This window comes from Ceratotherium simum, chromosome 40 (genome assembly GCF_057802395.1).
Source record: "Ceratotherium simum simum isolate JZ-2026a chromosome 40, ASM5780239v1, whole genome shotgun sequence".
In the NCBI taxonomy this organism is placed as follows: Eukaryota; Metazoa; Chordata; class Mammalia; order Perissodactyla; family Rhinocerotidae; genus Ceratotherium; species Ceratotherium simum.
This window is the reverse complement of record NC_141939.1, coordinates 11,546,703-11,568,016: the sequence shown is the minus strand read 5'-3', so window position 1 is coordinate 11,568,016 and position 21,314 is coordinate 11,546,703. Positions and strand designations below refer to the sequence as shown.

The 21,314-nt window shown below is 37.0% G+C and overlaps 1 protein-coding gene across 2 annotated transcripts in view; it reads right to left on the bottom strand.

The window, feature by feature from the left end:
• MRPS9 (mitochondrial ribosomal protein S9) overlaps positions 1-20,816 on the bottom strand; it is a 72,233-nt gene extending 51,417 nt beyond the window's left edge. For both annotated transcript variants that reach the window (XM_004435873.3, XM_087426308.1), the window contains exons 1-2: positions 20,648-20,816; positions 10,180-10,359 (exon numbers count right to left, since the gene is read on the bottom strand). In XM_004435873.3, the coding sequence (XP_004435930.1) occupies positions 10,180-10,359; positions 20,648-20,782 (315 nt within the window). In that variant the 5' untranslated portion in view covers positions 20,783-20,816. The remainder of the gene's footprint in view (positions 1-10,179; positions 10,360-20,647) is intronic.
• Positions 20,817-21,314: the final 498 nt, after the last annotated feature.

Here is a 21,314-nt window from a genome sequence, read left to right as displayed (position 1 = left end):
GCAGTCTGCTATGTCAGCACCAATCTCATCAGCATGGTCGTGACGAAGTTACTGCTGTCTCTTGTTACTGGAAGCTCTGCCTCAGTTATGAGAGGGCACTGACCCCACATTATCCCTGTAATGGGAGCAAGACCCCCTCAGGGAGCACAACAGTTTTCCGCTTTCTTACTCTCAGTAGTCTTCCCACCCTACAAGCCCTAGCGTTAAGATTTCACCTTCCTTGACCAGAAGTCCCTGGTCCTAATTCAAGGCCCGGCTGGGAGAAATTAGCTCAGTGGCAGGCGCACCCTATGCTGCCCAGTTCGTCTATTAAGGCATGGTGACCTGATGTTTATTTTAGTAGAAAGGCGTTTGCACAAACTCTTCCAAACACAGTATTTAACTCTCCATCTCTACCCTTACCCCCACTAATTTGCCCCTTTGGTTTCCTCAATCAGTTTCTCTCAAAAGCCACAAGCTCAAAAGACTTCCCTGGTTTCTTCAATCAGTTTCTCTCAAAAGCCACAAGCTCAAAAGACTTCCCCAAGCTCCCTTTGAGATGGCAGACAACTTCATCCTTACTCCTTACACTCAACAGCCTCTGTCCCACATTGGGAACATTTCATGGAAGATAAAGTCTTCCATGGGTTGATCTCTTGAACTCCTTGGGGCTTTCCAAAATACACACTGACTAAAAGTACAATTTTCCAATTTGACAAAGCTGAGGAAGGTATTTCAAATAAGATAATTATAATAAAGAATGAATAAAGAAAGAATCTGGTGGGGGGCAGAAGGGTCATTTCACAGAAAATTTTAAATTAAGGTAAAAATTTGGTTGGGAAAGGTTCAGAAGTACAAGAAGATAAGAAAATGAGAAACACAAAGGCTAAGAAAATGTTAAAATACTTCGGTCTTTTTTTTGCAGTTTTCCTGATGTGTTATTCAGAAATAGCTACATTAGCATGATAAAAAATGCAAAATTTAAATACTATGATAGGTGAAATTAAATCAACCAGAAAACCATTGGAGGAAGGTGGTGAGGGAAATACTTGACTCTGCTAATGTTAACCGACCCGTCAACTGCTCTGTTTTCTGATTCCCCGGTGTGTGTATCACACTTACCAGGCACTAGAGAAAAAGTACCAGCAGGAAATGGTCTAGGGCCCTAGGTATCTTAAAATTAGAGGAAAACTGGCATTTCACATCTGAATTGTGGTTTGGCCCACTGGACCAAGTTTCTAACCATGACAGAATTAACGGAAATTTCGTAATTATCTGAAATAAATACCTTTTCCACTTCTAAACGATCCACATGAAAAAACTATTATTTAAACTAAGAAACACCCAACGCTTTCACAAAAACAGAAAACAAAAATATGTATATCAGTTGGGACTCAATTAATGATTCTTCAAGAAGCTTAAAAACAATATTACTAGCCCAATATTTTTATTTGTTTTAGGCTTAGCATTTGTGTTTCCTGAGACTTTTTCTCATTTCAGGAACCAGAGTTTGGATGTGGCCTTAATTAACACACTGGTATTCAAAGAGTCACGAATATATCCCCGAAATAGATACAAAAGCATTGCCTTCCTCTGACTTAAGGTTGCTGATGCCTTAATCTTTCAGTTTTAAATTCACTCAGAAGAAAATGTGAGCCACAGCAATAGAAAACAAAGGGCATCTTCCTATAATAAGTTCTAGCTTAATATTTCCGATATTAAGTTCTGGAATTCAACTTGGCAAAGTTCTTAGGTGTTTTAAACTAATGTCACATTTGAAAAAATTGTTACATGTATGGGTTAGGTTCAATGCCCGGTTGTCGCAAAAGCAAAAAAAACCCTGCTTATTCCAGAAAAAAAAAAATTGGAGTATACATTTAATGATAAGTATAGGACCCTTTAGGAATTTATTAGACTATAGCATGATTTACCTGAATCTAAAACAACAACAAAAAACTGTTGACAAAAATAAAGAATGTAAATTTTAAAAAATTAATCCAAATAAGTCATGGAGTAAGGTAATTCTCATTTGTAAACATGTTTCTTACTTCTTTAGATTTTAACTAGAGTAGTGGTAATTCAACTGCTCCCTAAAATGAAGACAAAGTATTTGACTATATTCTTAGGCTTAAGTCAAAGCATAAAAAGACTGTAGACTCAACCCAGGAGAAGCACCAGGTCAGGAATGCAATCTCTATTAATTAGGTATCCCAGCTGGGCAGTGGGTTTGCAGCTGTTAACTTGATCAATGACTTACCTAAATGTCATCTCTACTGATTCGCTTATAAATTACCAGCAAGTGAGACTAATGTACAGGTGCTAATTTATTTAAACTGTTCTCTACCGTTCTACATAGCTTTATAAACTGCATCTGGCACCTAATGTTAGCTGTCAGTTGTACTTAGACATGCCTGTCCTAACGACTCTGTTCATTAGAAATGAGCACAAATTATGAAATATTGTGAAAAATGATACATCAAATGGAATGGGCACAGCAAATCAATTAGAGAAACTTCACACAGCATATTCACACTTAGGAGAATAAAACATTCTGGTTTCAGAATGAGGTCTATAATACCAATTAAAAAGTAATTGGTAGACTTCAGCAGTGTTATATATCAATTTGCTGGCTTTTTTCCTGAAATTCTATAGTACAGCAGAACTTAACTTTTAATTCCCAAATAAAGACATTAGTAAATGCAAGCGCAATTCTGTATTTATAACATTTAATACAACTGAAATGTCTCCAACTTAAAATTTATAACTGATACAGCTTAATTCAAAAAGGGAAATGCAAATACCAGTGGTCCTCAACTTTTTGGTGTGTTTACAGCATGAATTCAAGAAAAAGGATTTTTGATGGTACATGTAAATGGATTCAAAGACTCACCAATACTAAACAGATTAGCAATAACTGTAACCCAATGTCTACTCTAATATAACCATGTGTTACTATGTCCATAAAATTCCAGGGCACTGGGGCACTACTATTCACCTGGCCAGCCTTTAGCCTTGGGTCACCATTCGAGGAAAACTGTTTCTGCCTTGCCTCTGTTACCACACTATGGGGCTGATAGTTTCCAAACACATAGAATCTTCTTTTGACCAAACTGTAACTGCTTTATATTGAATTACAAAACTCACTCAGCTCAATGTTCATCTGAGAGATTCCTCCTCACAGTAACTATACCATGACAGCCAAAAATACTTTTTAAACACTGATCGGCATTTGACAGTCATCTGGGAAAGGTTTATGGAGCAAGAGTTGAGAGACACAGCACTAAGGTCTATTTTCAAAATGTTTAGCATGTGTTTCAGTACTTTCAGCAAGACACCACAGACAAGACTGATTGCTGGGGGGGCCTGTTTCTCCTCCTGTTCACCTTCTGACCGTTATCAGTAGCACCCTAGTGGTTCAGTGGGAAAGCGCAATAAGTGGTTTCTCCCTTTTCAATGTAACTTAAGAAATTAGGCAAAAATTCAACTATTGTGAAATGGAGAAAATCTATACTTGTCCATGACTAATTTCTTTTCAGTTAATTTGCTATTTCACCAACTAAAAATAATAATTTTTTCACATAAATTTAATACCAAGGTTGAGCATTAAACATAGCAGAATAATTTTGCAAAAAAAAATTTCTAGCAGATACACAATGCTGTAGCTTTAATAATACAAAAATCTTCTAAATAATGTAACTTTAACTATGAACAGTGACAAGCAGAATTATTTTTATTCATAAAATTTTGTCATATTTCTTGTTGTTTTACCAATCCACATCTGTATTCTTTTTAAGAGACTTATTAAATTAAGGAAACTCGAGCATATAAGATTAGCTATGTATAATTTTCAGAGAAGTTACATAAGCTGCACTCAGCGAGGCCAGAGGCCAGATTTCTAATCAAGCTCAACCTTCTGGAATAAAGTTGTAAACCTAGGAATCAACAAAAAAGGCCTATGATGAGCTGAAATAGCTGACATAAATTCATGATTTTCCTTAGCAGGAAGGGCATACAGGTCCTCATGCTGAGTCCAATGGCTCTTAGTTTTAATTCACATGCCTAACTAGTTTAGTTATGCCGGAAGGTTGGAAGCAGGCAAGAGCGGTGAGGCAGACACAGAGACATGGACATCTTGACAGGAAAGGAGATGGCAAGAACCAGTAATAAAGCATAGCCAGGCCAGTCAGTACAGGGACAAACATGCACTTGGAGCCACAGTCGGGGCATCCCAGTTTAACAACCATACTAAAAAGAAATCCTGCGGCATAAGGGGAAATCCTGAGGTTAAATTATATGCACTATACTCTACTAAATAAGGTTGAAGAGATCACAATTTATTGCAGAAAATGTTACCAAAAAATTAATCTTTGAAAGTATGGAAAAAACAGACTTTGGATACAGAAAGACCCTGTCCAGCCTTGGTTTCCTCAATAAATACCTAGCCCATAAGGCTTTTATCAAGATTAAACGTGGTAATGTATACCAGGCTCCCAGACAGCATCTTGCACATATATAAGGAGGTTTTTAGTAAGTGGTGGTATTTTTCATTACAAATAACAACTAAAAATAGTTTTCCCTTATCTGGAAAATTTCCTTTTGTGAAATATCTAATTTCCTGTTCATATTAAATTAGACAAAAATTACTATATCTAGTTTTAATTTACATATTAAAAGCCAAACATATTATCAGAACTCTAGGTTCTAAATATATAACAGCAAACACAATGTTCTTCCAAAGATTATCCGGACGCTTAAATTATTTTCCTGCCTTTGGATATCAAATTATTTATTTTTGTCTTTAGAAATAACTAAGCATTTTGTCAGTAGGAAATGTTAAATGACACATCAGCTATACTGTCTCTCTTTCAGGTTATATACACAGCCAAACCTCTCACAAAAAGAATAGTTTCAAAAACATAAATGAAAACAAGAACCATAATGGATATATAATTTTAATGCTTTGGTAACAGCTGGTTGTCATTGTCCTCTTACTTTTACATCTACTCAGATGCCAAAGAGAGTCCACTAAATTTAATAAAATGCCAAAAAAGTTAATTGATATAAAATGTGAGACTTAGTGAAGCAGATCAGTCATTTGCAGGAAAGTCTAGCACAGCAGAGTTATGTCACTGGTGTCAAGGAAATGGCTAAAACTCACTTCCAACACTCACTTGCATACAGGCCTCTAGAAAGTGAGCTAGGAGAGACAAAACACCAACCTACGATATAATGCAATCTCGGTTTAAGTCACTCACTGATACAACAATGTACTCAACAGTACTTGACTATTCTCCCCAACATTCATTCTCAGGTGGCATGGAAGATTTGTGTGACAAAGGCAATTAGAAAACTAGTGAATGATTCAAGTTATGGTAGATTTTATTTATTACGTTTAATAGTAATGAGAATAACACATTGCATTAATCTCATGCTCCCTAGTTACGTCCTGAGGTAGGCAAGCAGGTATTATTTTAGAGATGAGAAAATCAAGTGACAGTGCTGTGACTTGCTGAACATTACAATGCTACTTAGTGACACTGCCAAGGATTCTCCTAATCCCAGGTTCTGCATCTTTCTACAACATCACTTCAACTATAATGAATATACTTTAAAAAAATCAATTTAACAACAAAGTTCTACATGTCCTGCATCTATATTCCTCACAACGCAAGAAATTCAGCTTCATTTTAGAAGATTCTACATATTTTAAAGGAGCAATTGGATGTTTATCATATTAATTCATTATTTCATTACTTTATTGGCTAAATCTAAGGGAGATTTTTACTATATTCTATTAGCACAATGACACAAAATAACATAACTTACTTTTACCATCTATATATACACATGCAATTTTAAAAGTACAGAAAAGCTGTCACCTCTCACATTTACATAGTGATGTTAAACATATCGTCTCTGGAAAACAATTCTATATTTTAAGAACCAGAACTAAACATACTGTTTCTATCTGATTGAATGGCAAGATCCTTTTAGATTTCTCTAAATAATAGAAAAAGGACACTCTATGTGGAGACACCCATGTGTGTCTGTTGTATATACCTTAACAAAAAAATTTTAAAGATATATTAATATATGAAAAAAGTTGTTCTAAATCTTAAATATTTTTGCTTAAATGCATTTCACAGATTGTTTCAACTACCACTATTTTAGCGACTGGTTAAGTAGTATGGAAAAACCAGTTTCTAAAAAACATAAAATAACAAATGGTTTAATCTGAATACAATGGCACCTAATTTACCTATGTGAAAATTATACAGTGAGCCTAGACTTTTAACTAGGTAACTGAATTAAATTATAGGTCATGTCTACTCTGTAGAAATTAAATCCTCATGAAAATAATTTTAAAATCCCAAACTAATATTCTGATTAAACATCCAAGCAATGAACTAACCACTCCAAACAACATAATTCATTTAAATACTTATGTTGTGAAAATGTTTATCCCTTCAGATAGAATTACAAAACTGCTGAATGATTCTGTTTCTCTCAGCGAGCTAAATATGCCCCATGAACATCCAAAAAGGTAGTAAAGACACGCTCAAAAATGCTTCAGGGGTAACCTCAGGTGGGTAGTGGGATCCTCTTGCTGAGAACAACAGTTACTCAGGGACAAACAGGTCACAAGGAGAGAGGGGAGGACCATCTTTAAAAGCAAACAGTAATAATGATTTTAAAAAACCACTACTACAAAAAAAAAGCCCAGGCCCAGATGGCTTCACTGATGAGTTCAACCAAATATTTAAAAAAGAATTAATACCAATTCTTCACAAACTCTTCCAAAAATAGAACACTTTCTAACTCTTTCTATGAGGTCAGTATTATCTTGATATCAAAATCAGACAAAGACATTACAAGAAAAGTACAAATCAGTATCAATTAGACACAAAAACCCTCAGGCAAAAGGCTAGCAAACCAAATCCAAAACACATAAAAAAGATTATCCACACTGACAAAGTAGGATTTATTCCAGGAATACAAGCTTGGTTTAATATCCAAATCAATTAATGTAAAAAATAATAGTAAATACATTAAAAACCTGTATCCTTTAAGGTATTAGTTAAATTTGATACAGGATAAAACCTTTGATTCTTGTGAGTCTTAACCAATATCTAACACTTGATGTTAGCTCAAGGTCATATTAACGGTTTTGCTATTAATAAGTAATGTTTCATTGAACAATGTTAAAAAGCAAACAAAAACTTGCATTTGCTCCCATCATTCCCAGAACAAATCTTGAAAAAGAAGAACAAAGTAGGAGTACTAGCATTTTCCGATTTCAAAATTTACTACAAAGCTATAGTAATCAACACAGTGTCATACCTGCATATAGATCAATGAAATATAATTGAGAATCCAGAAACAAACCCTCGTATTTGATTTTCAGTAAGGTCAATCGATTTTCAGTAAGGGTGACAAAACAATTCAATGGGGAAACAATAGTTTTTTCAACAAATGCTGCTGGGACAACTGGATATCCACATGTAAAAGAATGAGGCTGGACCTCTATCTCATACCATATATGAAAACTGCCTCAAACTGGATCAAAGACCTAAATGTAAGAGCAAAAGCTATAAAACTCTTAGGAGAAAACTTGGGTGTAATTCTTTATGACCTTGAATTAGCAATAGCTTCTTAGGTATATACAAGAGAAGTGAAAAATATGACCATATAAAAACTTTCACATGCATATTCATAGCAGCATTGTTCATAAAAGCCAAAAATGGAAGCAATCCAAACGCCCATCAAATGATGAATGGATTGAAAAGAAATGTGGTACAGGCATACCTCACATTTTCGTGCTTTGCAGATACTGCATTTTTTACAAGACTTTCCACCAGCAAAAAGATTACAACTCACCGAAGGCTCAGATGATGGTTACCATTTTTTAGCAATAAAGTATTTTTTAATTAAGGTACGTACATTTTTTTAGACATAATGCTATTGCACACTTAGACTACAGTATAGTGTAATCATAACTTTTATATGACTGGGCAACCAAAGAATTCGTGTGACTCGCTTTACTGCAATATTTGCTTTACTGCAGTGGTCTGGAACTGAACACCCCGAGGTATGCCTGTATACCCACACAATGGAAAATCATTTGGCAATAAAAAAGAATAAACTACTGATACATGATACAATATGGATGAATCTTGAAAACAATAAGCCAACTGAAAGAAGCCAGTCACAAAAGACCACATGTTGTATGATTTTGTTTATATGAAATGTCCACAATAGGCAAATCTAGAGACAGAAAGTAGAAAGTAGTTGCCCAGAGCTGGGGGGGATGGGGGAAGTGAAGAGGGAGTGCTAAAGGATACAAGGTTTCTGTTACAGGGTGACGAAAATGTTCTACAATCAGACTGTGATGGCTGCATAACTCTGTAAACAGATGAACAACGGGAGAACCGTACTCTTTAGATGGTCTGTGAATTATGTCTCAATAAAGCAGCTACCCAAAAAAAAGAAGAAATAAAATAGCGAAGAACTTGTCTCAAAAGAGAAGATTTAAGAGAACAGAGATTATATTCCTATTTGGAAAACAAAAATCTATAGTATGACTACTTTGCCAAGATACTCATTATTCTCTTATCTTTTTAAAGGATACATGAGGAAGGAGAAGATCTTTTGTTTTTTGTCCTTTTCTTCATTTCTTAAAGAACTCATAATTTTTTGAGTATCCAAACATTAGTTACTTTTTGTCCTTCAATTCTTCTTGAAAACCACAGGTTTTTGAGTATGCAGCTATCTAGCTAAAAATTATGCAATACATTCTGGATACTGTTAGGTGTCCGTTATCTATGAAACGAGGCACATACGAAGAAAGAACACCAATTCAAAGTTTAAAGTCTGAGAGCTCTTCCCTTTTCCCTACTTCCATATGTAGACATGATGCTTATCCATTCTGTGCCTCAGTCTCCTCTTCTAAAAATGGAGCAATATTTGCATTCCCCATGACAAAATTAGTGCTATAAAATTATAGTTTTCTTAATACCCCCAAATACTGTCCAGATTACCATAAGATTCAAAAACAGGACAGCAGCTATGAGGTCCATAACTCCAAATCACCTAGATCTAGAAGGGCAATAAGAAATCCTTCTGGTTGAGTCAAAAATGTTGGTCTGGTGCCTTAAAGAGATACTGAAGTACCATTTACAAATAATTAGGAAAGGTATACAAAAAGATGGGAATTAAACTAAAATGCATAAAATCAGAAAATGATCAAAATATTTAAAATCATCTAAAATGTTAAATCCATACAAAGACGTTATCCTTCAGATAAGTATGAAACACCATGGGACGTTCTATGTTACTTTTTTAAAAATTAGAACAAGCTTCAAAGTTGTTAAATTTAGGTTCCTTTGCTAGTTATCCTGGGATGTCTAGCAAAACAACATGATTGATTATTACTACTTTGTCAGGATTATAACAACTCAAGAGTGGAACAGGTATAGAGTTCTAACCCTAATTCTCAAATCACTTAGAACATGCCCGCCTCTGAAAATTCAAATATATAGTTAGTTGATAAAAACACCAGGCTTAGGTTTAACTATGGTATTTCCTATAATTAATTATGGTATTTCCATTCGTTTTATCAGTTTGTAAGAAAGCTGAGTTTAAGACTACACGACAGGATGTTTCCAAATCCTGTATAAGCATTCATAATGGCTCCTGTGCCTTGAATCAAGGAAAGTATCCATTTCTTGTTAAAATCTAAAACTCACCATACTTTATAATGCTTCAAATACAGAGTAGCATCTCTCTTTGAAAGCATGGTTCCAATCTGCAACGTACAGTGGCATTTTTCCTTATTCTGACAATTTGATTAAAATTTACACAGAGCTAAAGGGCTCAGGCTGAAGAAAAGTGCTTTTTTTTTTTGTGAGGAAGATCAGCCCTGAGCTGCCAATGCCAATCCTCCTCTTTTTTTGCTGAGGAAGACTGGCCCTGGGCTAACATCTGTGCCCATCTTCCTCCACTTTATTAGGGACGCCGCCACAGCACGGCTTGACAAGCCGTGCATTGGTGTGCACCCGGGATCCGAACCGGCAAACCCTGGGCCGTCGCAGCGGAGCGTGCACACCCAACCGCTTGCGCCACCGGGCCGGCCCCTGAAAAGTGCTTTCAATATCTAAAACTCTACAGCAATTACTTTTCCAACAGAGTAACTGTACTTACATCAATATCCTCTTGCGTAAAAGTTTCTGGATCTTCTCCCATCATGTTGGCTAAATGTCTCTTTCCTATGTTGAACTCTTCAATCTGCTTTTTAATAAAATCCACTGTGTAAGTTTCACGTCTCAAGGCTGCAACATTTTTCTTTGTTGTTACAACTGTGGTATGTCTTAGCCTTAAGATCTAGCAGAAAATATAAATGGAAAGAAAAGATTTTAAATTTAACAATGATCTTATAGGCCACTGTCTCTAAACAAAACACGATATTCAAACAGTTTTCTCTGTATTATAGTACTCAGTTGGCAGGAGTCTGGAAACAAGGTGAAAGATCTATTAAGAAAGCTGTTAGAAATTGTCCCCTGCTCAAAAGCTCGCTTTTAAAAGCCTATACTTACAAAGCAGTTTAAACTACCAGCATTTTAACAAATTGAAAATAAAAATACTTTTAAGTGATATGCCACTTCCTTATCTACTACCAACAACCATATTTGATAGTGAGTGGTCAATGTCAGCTAGTTGTGATATTTGACACACATGGAAAGAAAAGTAGAATGTCACTCCCTTAAAAAGAGGCAAATGTACATGTAGACAGAAACCAGCAAGCAAATGATATGGGAGTCAAGGGGCACATACCTAGAGTCAAGGGGCACATACCTGAGAACAGTATCCTTAGCCTAGAGGTATCACCTTGTTTGAGGGTACAAATACAGCCTATCTTTAAAAGCCTTAAAATAATAGGTTCAGCTTAGCTTGAGACTTTATTCCACCGTCTTATTTTAAGCTGACACAATGAAGAAAGTGCTTCACTCAACATTGAGAAGATTTCTTACTACTAATTCGGTTCAACAGGCTAACTGTAGAAATAAGGGCTTTCACATCCTTTTAAACTATCAGTAAGGATATCACACTTGCTGCTGTTGATACTTTGTATTCTGTGGCCCTAGGAATTTCCCCCCAAGACATTAATATTTCACCTGCAATAAAGGGTGTTAAAGAACCAGAAAAATGTTTTCAAATGATCATTCAGCTGCATTCAATTAGCTGGATATAACTAGAACAGATCTTTCTGGTACTGGCTTTTCTCAAAATCTTAAATCTGTGGTTCTCAACCATCAACTCTGTCTCAACAATTTTAAACACTCTTAAGCAATACTCAGGCTTTAAGAGCTACAATTCTTAGTAACTCCTTCACTTCCCTTCTCATAAACATAAAAATTCCTTTCACATACCACCACCACCACCATCTCTCCCTCATCCATTCCCTACCCTTTTGAGAATCAGAGATTCAAATAACTCTACAGTAATTTGTCACCACAGCTACAAGAGAAAATGGGAGAAAATTACAGGACAAATAATACTCAATAGTACAAATTATGTTCTTAAACTCTCACAAATTAAAATAGTGATAAAACAATTCCTTGCTACTTTTTAACAAGTAAGAAAGGGCAATTTAAAATTCCATGAAACTTTATAGTTCATTCTTCCTCAAGAGAGCTCAGAGGAGTGTCTCCACATTATTAATCAACAATTATATTTTCTTACTATGCATTATAAAGATACAGTGTCACTATCAATGAGTACAAACATGACCAAAACTTGCTCATGTATAATCAGCCTGCCCTTTCCTATAGGCGGAGCCTGCTTTTACACCCCTGCTACCTCTCCCCACAGCCAAGAACCACCAGCACCAACTCTCCCATTGCAGTATTTTTTTACCATCTTATGTTTTTATCTTTTCCAGGCTTTAGTTTTTATTTTTTATGATTCCCTATCTTCTTTGAACAATGGAAAATGTTGCTTCTTAGATTCAAAGTGAATAGAAAATGCTTTTGTGCCCCAAGAATCATGGCAAAGGTATGAATTTGGGAGAGAAACATAGCAGTCATACAGTAGAGGTAATTCTCCCAAATGTTCCATTGCCAAAAGATGATTACACTGCTGGTTTTGTAAATAATACGACTAACTGTTTTTGTCTATAGCTAAAACAATCTATTTATAATCCAAGTGAACCCACTACACTTCCCACCCATCACCAACTGCAGCCCTCAGGAGAAATGAGTCTGCCAGTGAATATGGCTCCATTCACTGAAGTAACAAATTCTAGAGGAAGAGCAAGACCAGTGAGGAAAGAGAAGAATTCAATTTTGGGCATGACGAATTTGAGATGCTTGATGGACATCTCAGGAGAGGTGGTGAGGAGGCAGATGGCTCTGTGAGTCACACAAGAGAGATCTAAGCTAGAGATACAGTCTGTTAATAATCAGCATTGGACATGATGTTGACACCATCAGAATAAGGGAAATAGCGGGCATTAGGGTTAGAATGAGAAACATCTCTTCTATGCAAAGCAACAAAACAGTCTGTGAGGGAGAGTAGGCAGAAAGGTAAGGTTAGTTATGTCTTATGGCCATTATTTTCTTTGTGAAATAGGACATGAGATGGTCTGCAGAGTAAGGGGTGATAAGGCTGATGGACTAAATACTTCAAGAGCAATGATACAGTGGTTATAAAATGTAGACATAAAAATTAAAGGAAAAAAATCTAGAAAAAACATTAAGTATCCATTTATACTGGATATGAGCTAGGAGAATACCAAAGAAATAGATAGAAATCTACATCTATACAGTATCTATTTTCTTTGTCAACTATCTTTTCATTTCCTATATATTTCCTTTGTATGTTTTAGTGGTATACTCAATGCACTATTTAGTTCAGGAGAGTTCTATCTTAGGGCAGATTGTACCCTTCAGCATTATAAAGTGTTCCACTCCCACGCAATACTTTTATGTTGAATTTAATTCTATTGGATCATAATACTGGAACCCTTTCAAACTCCTATCTGCATTTCCCTGAAATATCATTGCCCATATTTTTCTGTTAAATTTTGAGTCATTTTAAGTTTTGGGTTTTTTTGACCCAATCTGAGTTTTTTTTAAATACTTGAGAATATCCCATTTAAACGAGTTTTAATAGATATCCTGTCTTATTTTTGATCTTATTTCATCTTTATATTTTTTATGCTTCCTTCCTGTTTTCCTTCTTTTGCTATACGATCTGTAGTTTTTTTCACTTGTCTTTTGATCCGGCAATTTGGACAGTATACGGCCTGCTTTTATTTTACTTGTGATTATCTCTATATGTCTCTGAATAAAATGTTTAAATGTATTTCTCCTAGTAACTTCAGGAAAAAAATATCCACTGAATTCTCACCTATTTATTATCTTCTCTTCGTCCATCACAGTAATTATGTTATTATGTCCTCCATACATATCAGCTTCTCTTCAAGCTTATTTTTTGTCCTTGTCTTCTGCTTTCTTTATGACTTGTAAACTTTTACTCATGTTCTTTTTCTCCCTTTTCTGCACTGTCATTTGTGCACCCACTCTGAATTTTTAGCTTCTTATATCATTGGTTTATCTTCAAAATTCTTTCCCTAACAGTTTCTTTTAATCATATCTTCCTGTCTTACCCTGTTTCACAGAATTCTCCCTCATTCGATATTTTTTTTAAATGTCCTTGACAATGTGAAGTAGTTATAGGAAAATAACTCTTCCATTTTGTTGAGTAAATATTTCTTTGTACTTTCTTCATCTCTCTCTTCTGCATTGTTCCTTTCCTTCTTTAGTTGCTAATACATTTTAGCATCATCTCAAGCAAAAGAGTTGATTAGTGGTTTGAAGACTCATTTCTTCACTTGACGTAAAATTATTCTGAGTCTGTCTATATTCTCTGGAGTTTGTGACATGAGGTGGCAGCTTTCTTAGTCTTAACATAAATGAAGCTTAAAAAATATTTGTAAAATTTTTTATTGTTGTTCATTTAGAAAGCCTCTTTTTTTAATTAACACGTCCCTAATTTGCTATTTTTCATAAAATCTCTTTAGAATCTTTAACATCTTTTTAAAGACATTTGTTCACACTGCTTAAGAATATGACATTCTGAAAATTCATAATATTTATTAAAGTTACAAAGCCATCACAGCATCAGTACCAGACTACTGGATATATTTATTAAACGTTCTGAATTATTCCAGCAATGAATTCACACAAAAATATTTACATTCACAGAAGTCCATTATTCATTAGTACGATCCATTAAGTAAGATGAGGCTGAGTGACAACCAGGTCTTTAGCTAAGAACAGTAAGAATTCCTGGAAAGAATCCACTTTGCCTCTGTTAAGTACAATTCCCAACAAAATTTTCTACAGGTTCTATTTCCAGCTGAAAAGCTGTGATAGAGAATTTTCCTCAGACTTTGTTTTTATGGAATAGTATAGCTACAACTTGACAGATTTGTTTCTTTTTAAAGATAATCAGTGGGTCAGACAACTATAATTTCAATCAAGCACGTTGCCCAAGAAGCAGACACATTCTGACAGAGCAGTGATGTCCCAAATTTGGCCAAATGCCAGGGCTACACACTTCTTGAAGGGTATTACAGGAGTACAGAGGAGTTTCGTTTTTGTTCAACCGGATAAAAATGGAACAAAGAAGAATCTGCTGCTCATTTGAATAGAAAAGGCAAAAAAAAAAATACTTGGAGGAATAAAAGAAAAGGTAAAGACTGAAGTCAGATTAGAGAAAATGTGGATAGCAAGAAACAATATAAGGACTCCAAGAGAGTGATTATAGTAACCTTTTTGAACAGGTTTATACTTCTATCAACTAGAGGTCTCTGGATGCAGAAGAAACTGACTTTGCTTTACTTAAGCAAAAGGGACATTTCTTAGAAGGCTAATAGGGGCCCACAGGACTACACTTGAAGCAGGCAGCGTCCGAAGCATCTTTGGAGCTAAAACGCAGGAACTCCAATGATCCACAGCAAGTTCACTGAAGTCAGAACGTAGCCATTAAGATAAAACGGTATTCCAACCATCCTAGTCTCCCTGCTCAAGACCTCAAGGGAGGGAATATCTAATGGGGCTATCTCGGGTCAGGTGCCCCAGATTATAGTTCCACTGGACTGTGTCCGACGGGCAAGAACTCATTCCTCCTAAGAAAAGTGGGGTGCCATTATGAAGGGGAAATGGATGCTAGGTTAAACAAACAAGGAAATCTACTATACTACTTAAGCAAAATTCACCATTTATATTCATTCCACAAACTGCTATAAATTAAGAGACTTAATATACTTATCCATCAAATATTATATACATGGACCATGTTTGAATCCTGATTTAAACAAACCAACTATAAAAAGTTATTGTTGGGACAATCAGAGAAATGTGAACACGGAATGGATAATAGATAACATTAAGAAATTACTGTTCATCCTGTTAGATATGTTCACAGTGGCATGGAAGCTAAAAAATCTTTACCTGTTAGAGATGCATATTCAAGTATCTGTAAGTAAAATAACAGAAAGTCTAAGATTTACATTAAAAGCCTCTAGGAAAAAAAAAGGAAGGAGACAGATGAAACAAGATTCGCAATTGTTGAAGCTGGTTGACATGTACATGGAGTTCATTATATTATTCTATTTTTGTATATGCTTGAATATGCTTTATTTTTCATAATAAAATTCTAAAAAGTAAACTATTTTACGAGTTCATTTAACAAATTTGAATGGGTCAACTACTACGGGCCAGGCTATGTACTAAATTTTAACAGAAATAATTGTAAAGTGGAATTGAGTCGTGTTAAAATGAGAATGTTGCTATACTGAGATAAGAAAACATGAAACATGTAAAAGACGCAGTTTTTTTATTTAAGTTACTAAACTCATTTGGCAAAAAGTAACATAACAGTTGTTCACATGTACACAAATGTGCACACACACACGTATGCACCCACATATCCCTATACAGAAGAACTCTTCACATGTTTAATTCAAGAAACAGTGAGCATCAGGAGGTTATCTGTAGGCATTAGGCTAGGTATCATAACAGGGACAGAAAGGTTATTTTTCTCAAGAGGTTTACAAACCAAATACAGGGGAAAGACTTAAATACATGAGACATAGATAATGAAAAAGAAACACATGTGAGTTGTAGGCAGCTTCCAAGATAGCTCCCAGGGATTCCTCTGCCTGGTACTCATGCCGTTGTGCAATCCCTGCCCCTTGAGTGTGAGCTGGACATAGTGACTTGCTTCTGACGAAGAGAACACGACTAAAGTGACAGCATGTCACTCCTGAGATTAGGTTACAAAGACGCTGTCTTCCCTCTTTTTTCACCCTCTCTAGATCAACCTGATGGAAGCCAGATGTGATAAGCTGCCCTACAGAGGCCCACGTGGCAAGAACTGAGGGCAGCCTCTGGCCCAATAGCCTGCAAGGATATGTCTCCTGCTAATCCCCACACTGAGCAAGCTGGGAAGTCGATTTCCACCCTCCAGCCTTGAGATGACTGTAGCCACAGCCAACACCCGGAATGCTGCCTTATGGGAGGCCCTGGGCAGAAGACCCAGGAGCCCCTGCGCCTGGAATCCTAAACCACAGAAACTGTGAGATAACAAATGTCTGTTGTTTTAAACTGCTAAATTTTGGAGTAATTTGTTACCCAGCAATAAATAACTAATTCATTCATCATCCTAATAACAAGGAAGCACAGTACAAGAAAGTTTACGTATCTTGTTTTATAAGGAAAAGAGAGGTGGGAATGATGGTAGTATCTATTATCAAGCTCTCTTTAAATAAGAAATTTGTAAACTGCTACATAAGAAAAATCAAATTTTAATGTCCCAGTATTTTCCATAATTAAAGCAACGAGGAACACACTAAATCTATCCTTAAAAGAACAAGATGAGATCTCAAAGGGAACAACATATCCTACCAAAGGGGTCTTCTTTCCATTGCTAATAAACTGGGATTTAAAAAAAAAAAAATTATCAAACATTATCTTGGGGAAAACATAACTAATTTACAAAGCTGTATAAAGCATCTGTTACACATGCAGGTCAATTTTTAAATTTGTTTTTCAAAGAGTTTTTTAGCAATTTATCAATAAAGTTTAGGACATTATAACCTCCAGGAGCCCGTAAGATGAGATATGAAAAGAACAGTTAATTAAGACAGAGGCAACAATGTTTGTATAATAAAACCAAAATACACAAGGGCTAAGCCACCAAACGTCATCAATCGTTCTTCTCTGGCAGCCAGTCCAATTCAACAAAGGCATACTGGCTCACTAAAAATGAAAAGTTTAAACACTAAGAAAGCGCTTAGTAGAAAATAAAATTAAGAGGACATATTACTGATATTTTGTAGCAATATTTTTCAAAATATAAATTGGTCTACTGCTCTTATTATTAAAGTTGTAAATACTATAGAAAACTAAATTAGCATTCCTACAATAAACTATACTAATAAAGAATTTAAGGATTCATGGGTAATCTTTGTAGTACATCATGACTGTCAACTGCTATAATAAGACCAACGCTACTTTCTTTTGTGACAGATTAAAAAATTCGAGTACCTTAGCACAGCAAAACAGACCATAGTCTGGATGCTGCCAAATATTCCAATCCCGTCTCACCATTCTCTCACCAAATATTACACCAATTATAACTGCTATAACCAATTATTTGTTGTTGCCAGAATCCACTGACTCTGGAATCTCTGTCCCTTGTGTACCTATTACATCTTGCTAGAACAGAATCTCTCTCTTTTTTCATATAACTCCTAATTACTCCTAAACACTCTCCCATCACCTCCTCTGAGAAGCTGCCCGCCACTCTACCCATTACAAGTCGTGTGAATAAGCCACTGCACTTCTGTGCTCTTCTGTATTCACCTCTGTAAAGCCCACAGTACACTGTACGTACGTAGATCTCTGATATTCAGAGGTTTATAATCTGAGAAGTTTGGCCATTCATGAGTAAAATTCCCTCCCCCACCCCAAATTTGGGACACACACATATTTGCACTTGTGTTGAGGCATTAATATGAAACATGTATGCCACAAGATTGGTATGCAGGGGGAATTCTGCTGTTGAGGGTCCCCACTGAGCACCCAGGAGTTGTAGCTTAACAGAACTTGTTTCTTCTTCCTTGTTGCATCAGTGTTTCTCAAAACTTTTTTGACTGTGACCCACAGTAATAGCTACTGTTTATATCACCACCTAGTACACACTTATACAAATAAGCAAAAATACTTAGCCTGTATGAGATGCACTTTGATTATTACTATTATTCTATTCTCCCCACTCTCTTCTTTAAGTCGTCTGTAACCTCTGAAGAGATTTCATAACTAATAGGTTATGATCCAAATTAAAAACAAAAAACAAAGAAACAGGCATACTATTTCAGCCACTCATGAAGTGATTAAAAATTTTGTTGTTTTAAAAAACATGGCCCAAAGAGAAATATAACTATTAATGTTAGAGATGGAAGTGAACAAATATTTAAGACAGACAAGCTCTGTGCCAAAAAAAAAAGCTTTATAAATGTCTTTAGCCATACACATGGAGTCATTAAGGGTCTGAGGGGGCCAGTTAAGTCTTTCAGTTGTGGTAAAATATATGCTGTGGTAGTATTCAGGACTTTGGGGATTCAGCCATCTTAGGACCATCCCTTAAGAGTGAGTGCTAAGGGTCGATCCTGTTTGGTAATTGTTTGACTATAATTTGTTCACTTCACAGTGCCTGGCTCAAGTAAAGTGCTCAGTAAACATTTACCAAATGGGGAAAAAAAAAAAAGCTCTATTGCAAAGAGTGGTCAGGGAGATGAAAATTAAAGTAACAAGGAGAAATCATTTTTCATTTTTCACCCATCTTATTGAAAAAATAATAATACCTACTGCAGGTAGAAAAAGGGGCACTCTCAAACACCAATGATGGAATGTGAATTGCCACAGCCTTTTTGGAAAGCTATATGGCAATATCTATTAAAATTTAAGATGTAGACATCCTTTGCAGCAATAACCTCACAACTGGAACTCTCTCCTACAGAAATAAAAGCATCAGCACCTAAGAATTATACCAGGATGTTTACTGAACACTTTATTAGTGGGAAGAAAATGGAAACAAAGCAAATGCCCTTTGTTAAATTAACTTGGATACATTCATACCACAGAGTATTATGCAGCAGTTAGACACATAACAGGTGACTTGCAGGGATTTCTACTAAATATGTAAGTTAGAGAAGGAAAAAATAGAACAGGATCCATTTTTTTGGAAGTATGCATATGCATGTATGCTTGTCTAGGATTAAAAGAACACAAAGACAAAAAAATACACAGGTTCAGGAATTCAAAGGAGGGAAAGTTAGCACCCCTCCCCCCCCAACAACACACACAAACATTTAGTGTCAACAATAAAACATTCTGTATGCTATAGTCCCTTTTATAGATAATTATGTGTATACAAGAAGGATATACTCAAAAGAGATGCATGAAAAAATAAAAACTTTCAACATATTGTAAAGAAGTCAAATATTATAATCTAAAACTATATGAAAAAAGGAATACTATCTTTTTTTTATGTTATTTCTTTTATATTTTAACCCAAATCAACCAATCCATCCATTCATTTATCCATCAAACATTATTTTTTATTATTTTTTTATTGGAAAATATTTGGTACTGTTTATCACTTTCCCTCCTGGAAACATTCTCCCTTTTTCCATAACACCACACTGTCTGGTTTGTCCCCTAGTTCTCTGGCAGCTCATTCTCAATCTCTCGGGGGTCCTCTTCCTTGACTGTTTGTCCTTCAGGGCCCTGTACCTCTGCTTATTCCTGATTCAGCACACCCTCCCGAGGTGATCTAACTTATTACCATCTACAAGGCAATAGACTACTTGTAAATCAGTTCTCTTCTTGAACTACAGACTTGCCTATCTATGGGCCTACTGGAAATCTCCACTTGGACATCCCAATTATAACATAATAAATACAACTGTATCCAAAACTAAACTTCCCTCTCAAATCTCGTTCCTCCTTCTGAGATCCCATGTCAGTGAACGGCATCATCATCCGACCAGCTGTAAAGCTGGCTTCCCATTGCCCTCAGGATTAGACGAAATGTACAAATTCTGGTCTCCATCTCTCCAGAGGCAAAGTATTGGGAAAATTAAGAAAACGGAAACTGCATACATGCAAAGCACTTTTAGAAATTCACTGTTTATCCTCTCCACTGTGTGACTTTCTCCATTAAGTCTTCCAGGCCACTGCAGGAGTCCAGTTCTCATTCACCCGCCCCGGCGCGGCTCTCCTCCCCTCTGGACCGACACCACACCTCGGCACAGGCTTCCCTTAGCCTGGCAGCCGAGTCAAGGGAGGTCGCTGTAGTTCCATCTGCAGACACCTTCCCCCCTCATTGCATGCTGCGCAAACCACAAACAACACGTAGAGTGGCCGCCGCAAAGCAATACCCACTCCTCCTCTCTCAACCTCAGACCTCTACTAAATACCTAAGACCCCAGGGTCCCGGTGTGAGAGCACACGAGACGCCAGGGGAAGGTGGCGGTGGCGGCGCCGGCTCCACATCCTCGCGCTACAGGGACCAGCGCTTCCGCTTCTCCCGGGCCTACCTGGGATCCGGTACCTGTCTGCAACTCAGCAGCCGCGGCTTTCCAGAGGCCTTGTCCCCGGGCAAGACTAACCCTACTCCCAAGAAAGAGGCGGTAGGACCCTGCTGTGCCGCAGAACACACAGAGAGCCGCCATATTGGCTGCGGGAGACCTGAGGCCTGCGCAGGCGCCGATGGGCGCCGAGTTCCCGAGGCTGTCGGGAAGACGAGCTTGCCGGAAGTCTGAGGCAGGGGGCGTGTCCCGCGGGGCGAGGGGTCTCGTCGCTGATTGGGTGCGCGAGCCCGCGGGGCGTGTCCGACTCCACCCCTGGCGTGCGTTGACTGGCCAGTGGGTCATGCAGGTTGGCCTCCTTGCTCTTCTGTAGCCCTTGGATTTGGTCGCTCTCCAAGTCGTCTTGGTAGCAGTTTCACGTGGCTCTTTATCTAGCGCTTCCTTCCCATGCCCAGTGCTGCACCTCGAGCCGGTTCTCCCTGAACCGCGGGACCTTCGCAGCCCGCCCGCACCTCCCTCGTCCCTTCTGTCGTCACCACGCTCCGACACAGACGCTGCTCTCCCCAGCACGCAGGAATGCACTCCAAGCCTCGGTTCCTGTCTGCCTGCCTTCTTAGCATGGGTTTTCCTTCCTCTCTACCTTGCCACGTTTTTCAGGGTTCAGGGTCTTCACCCT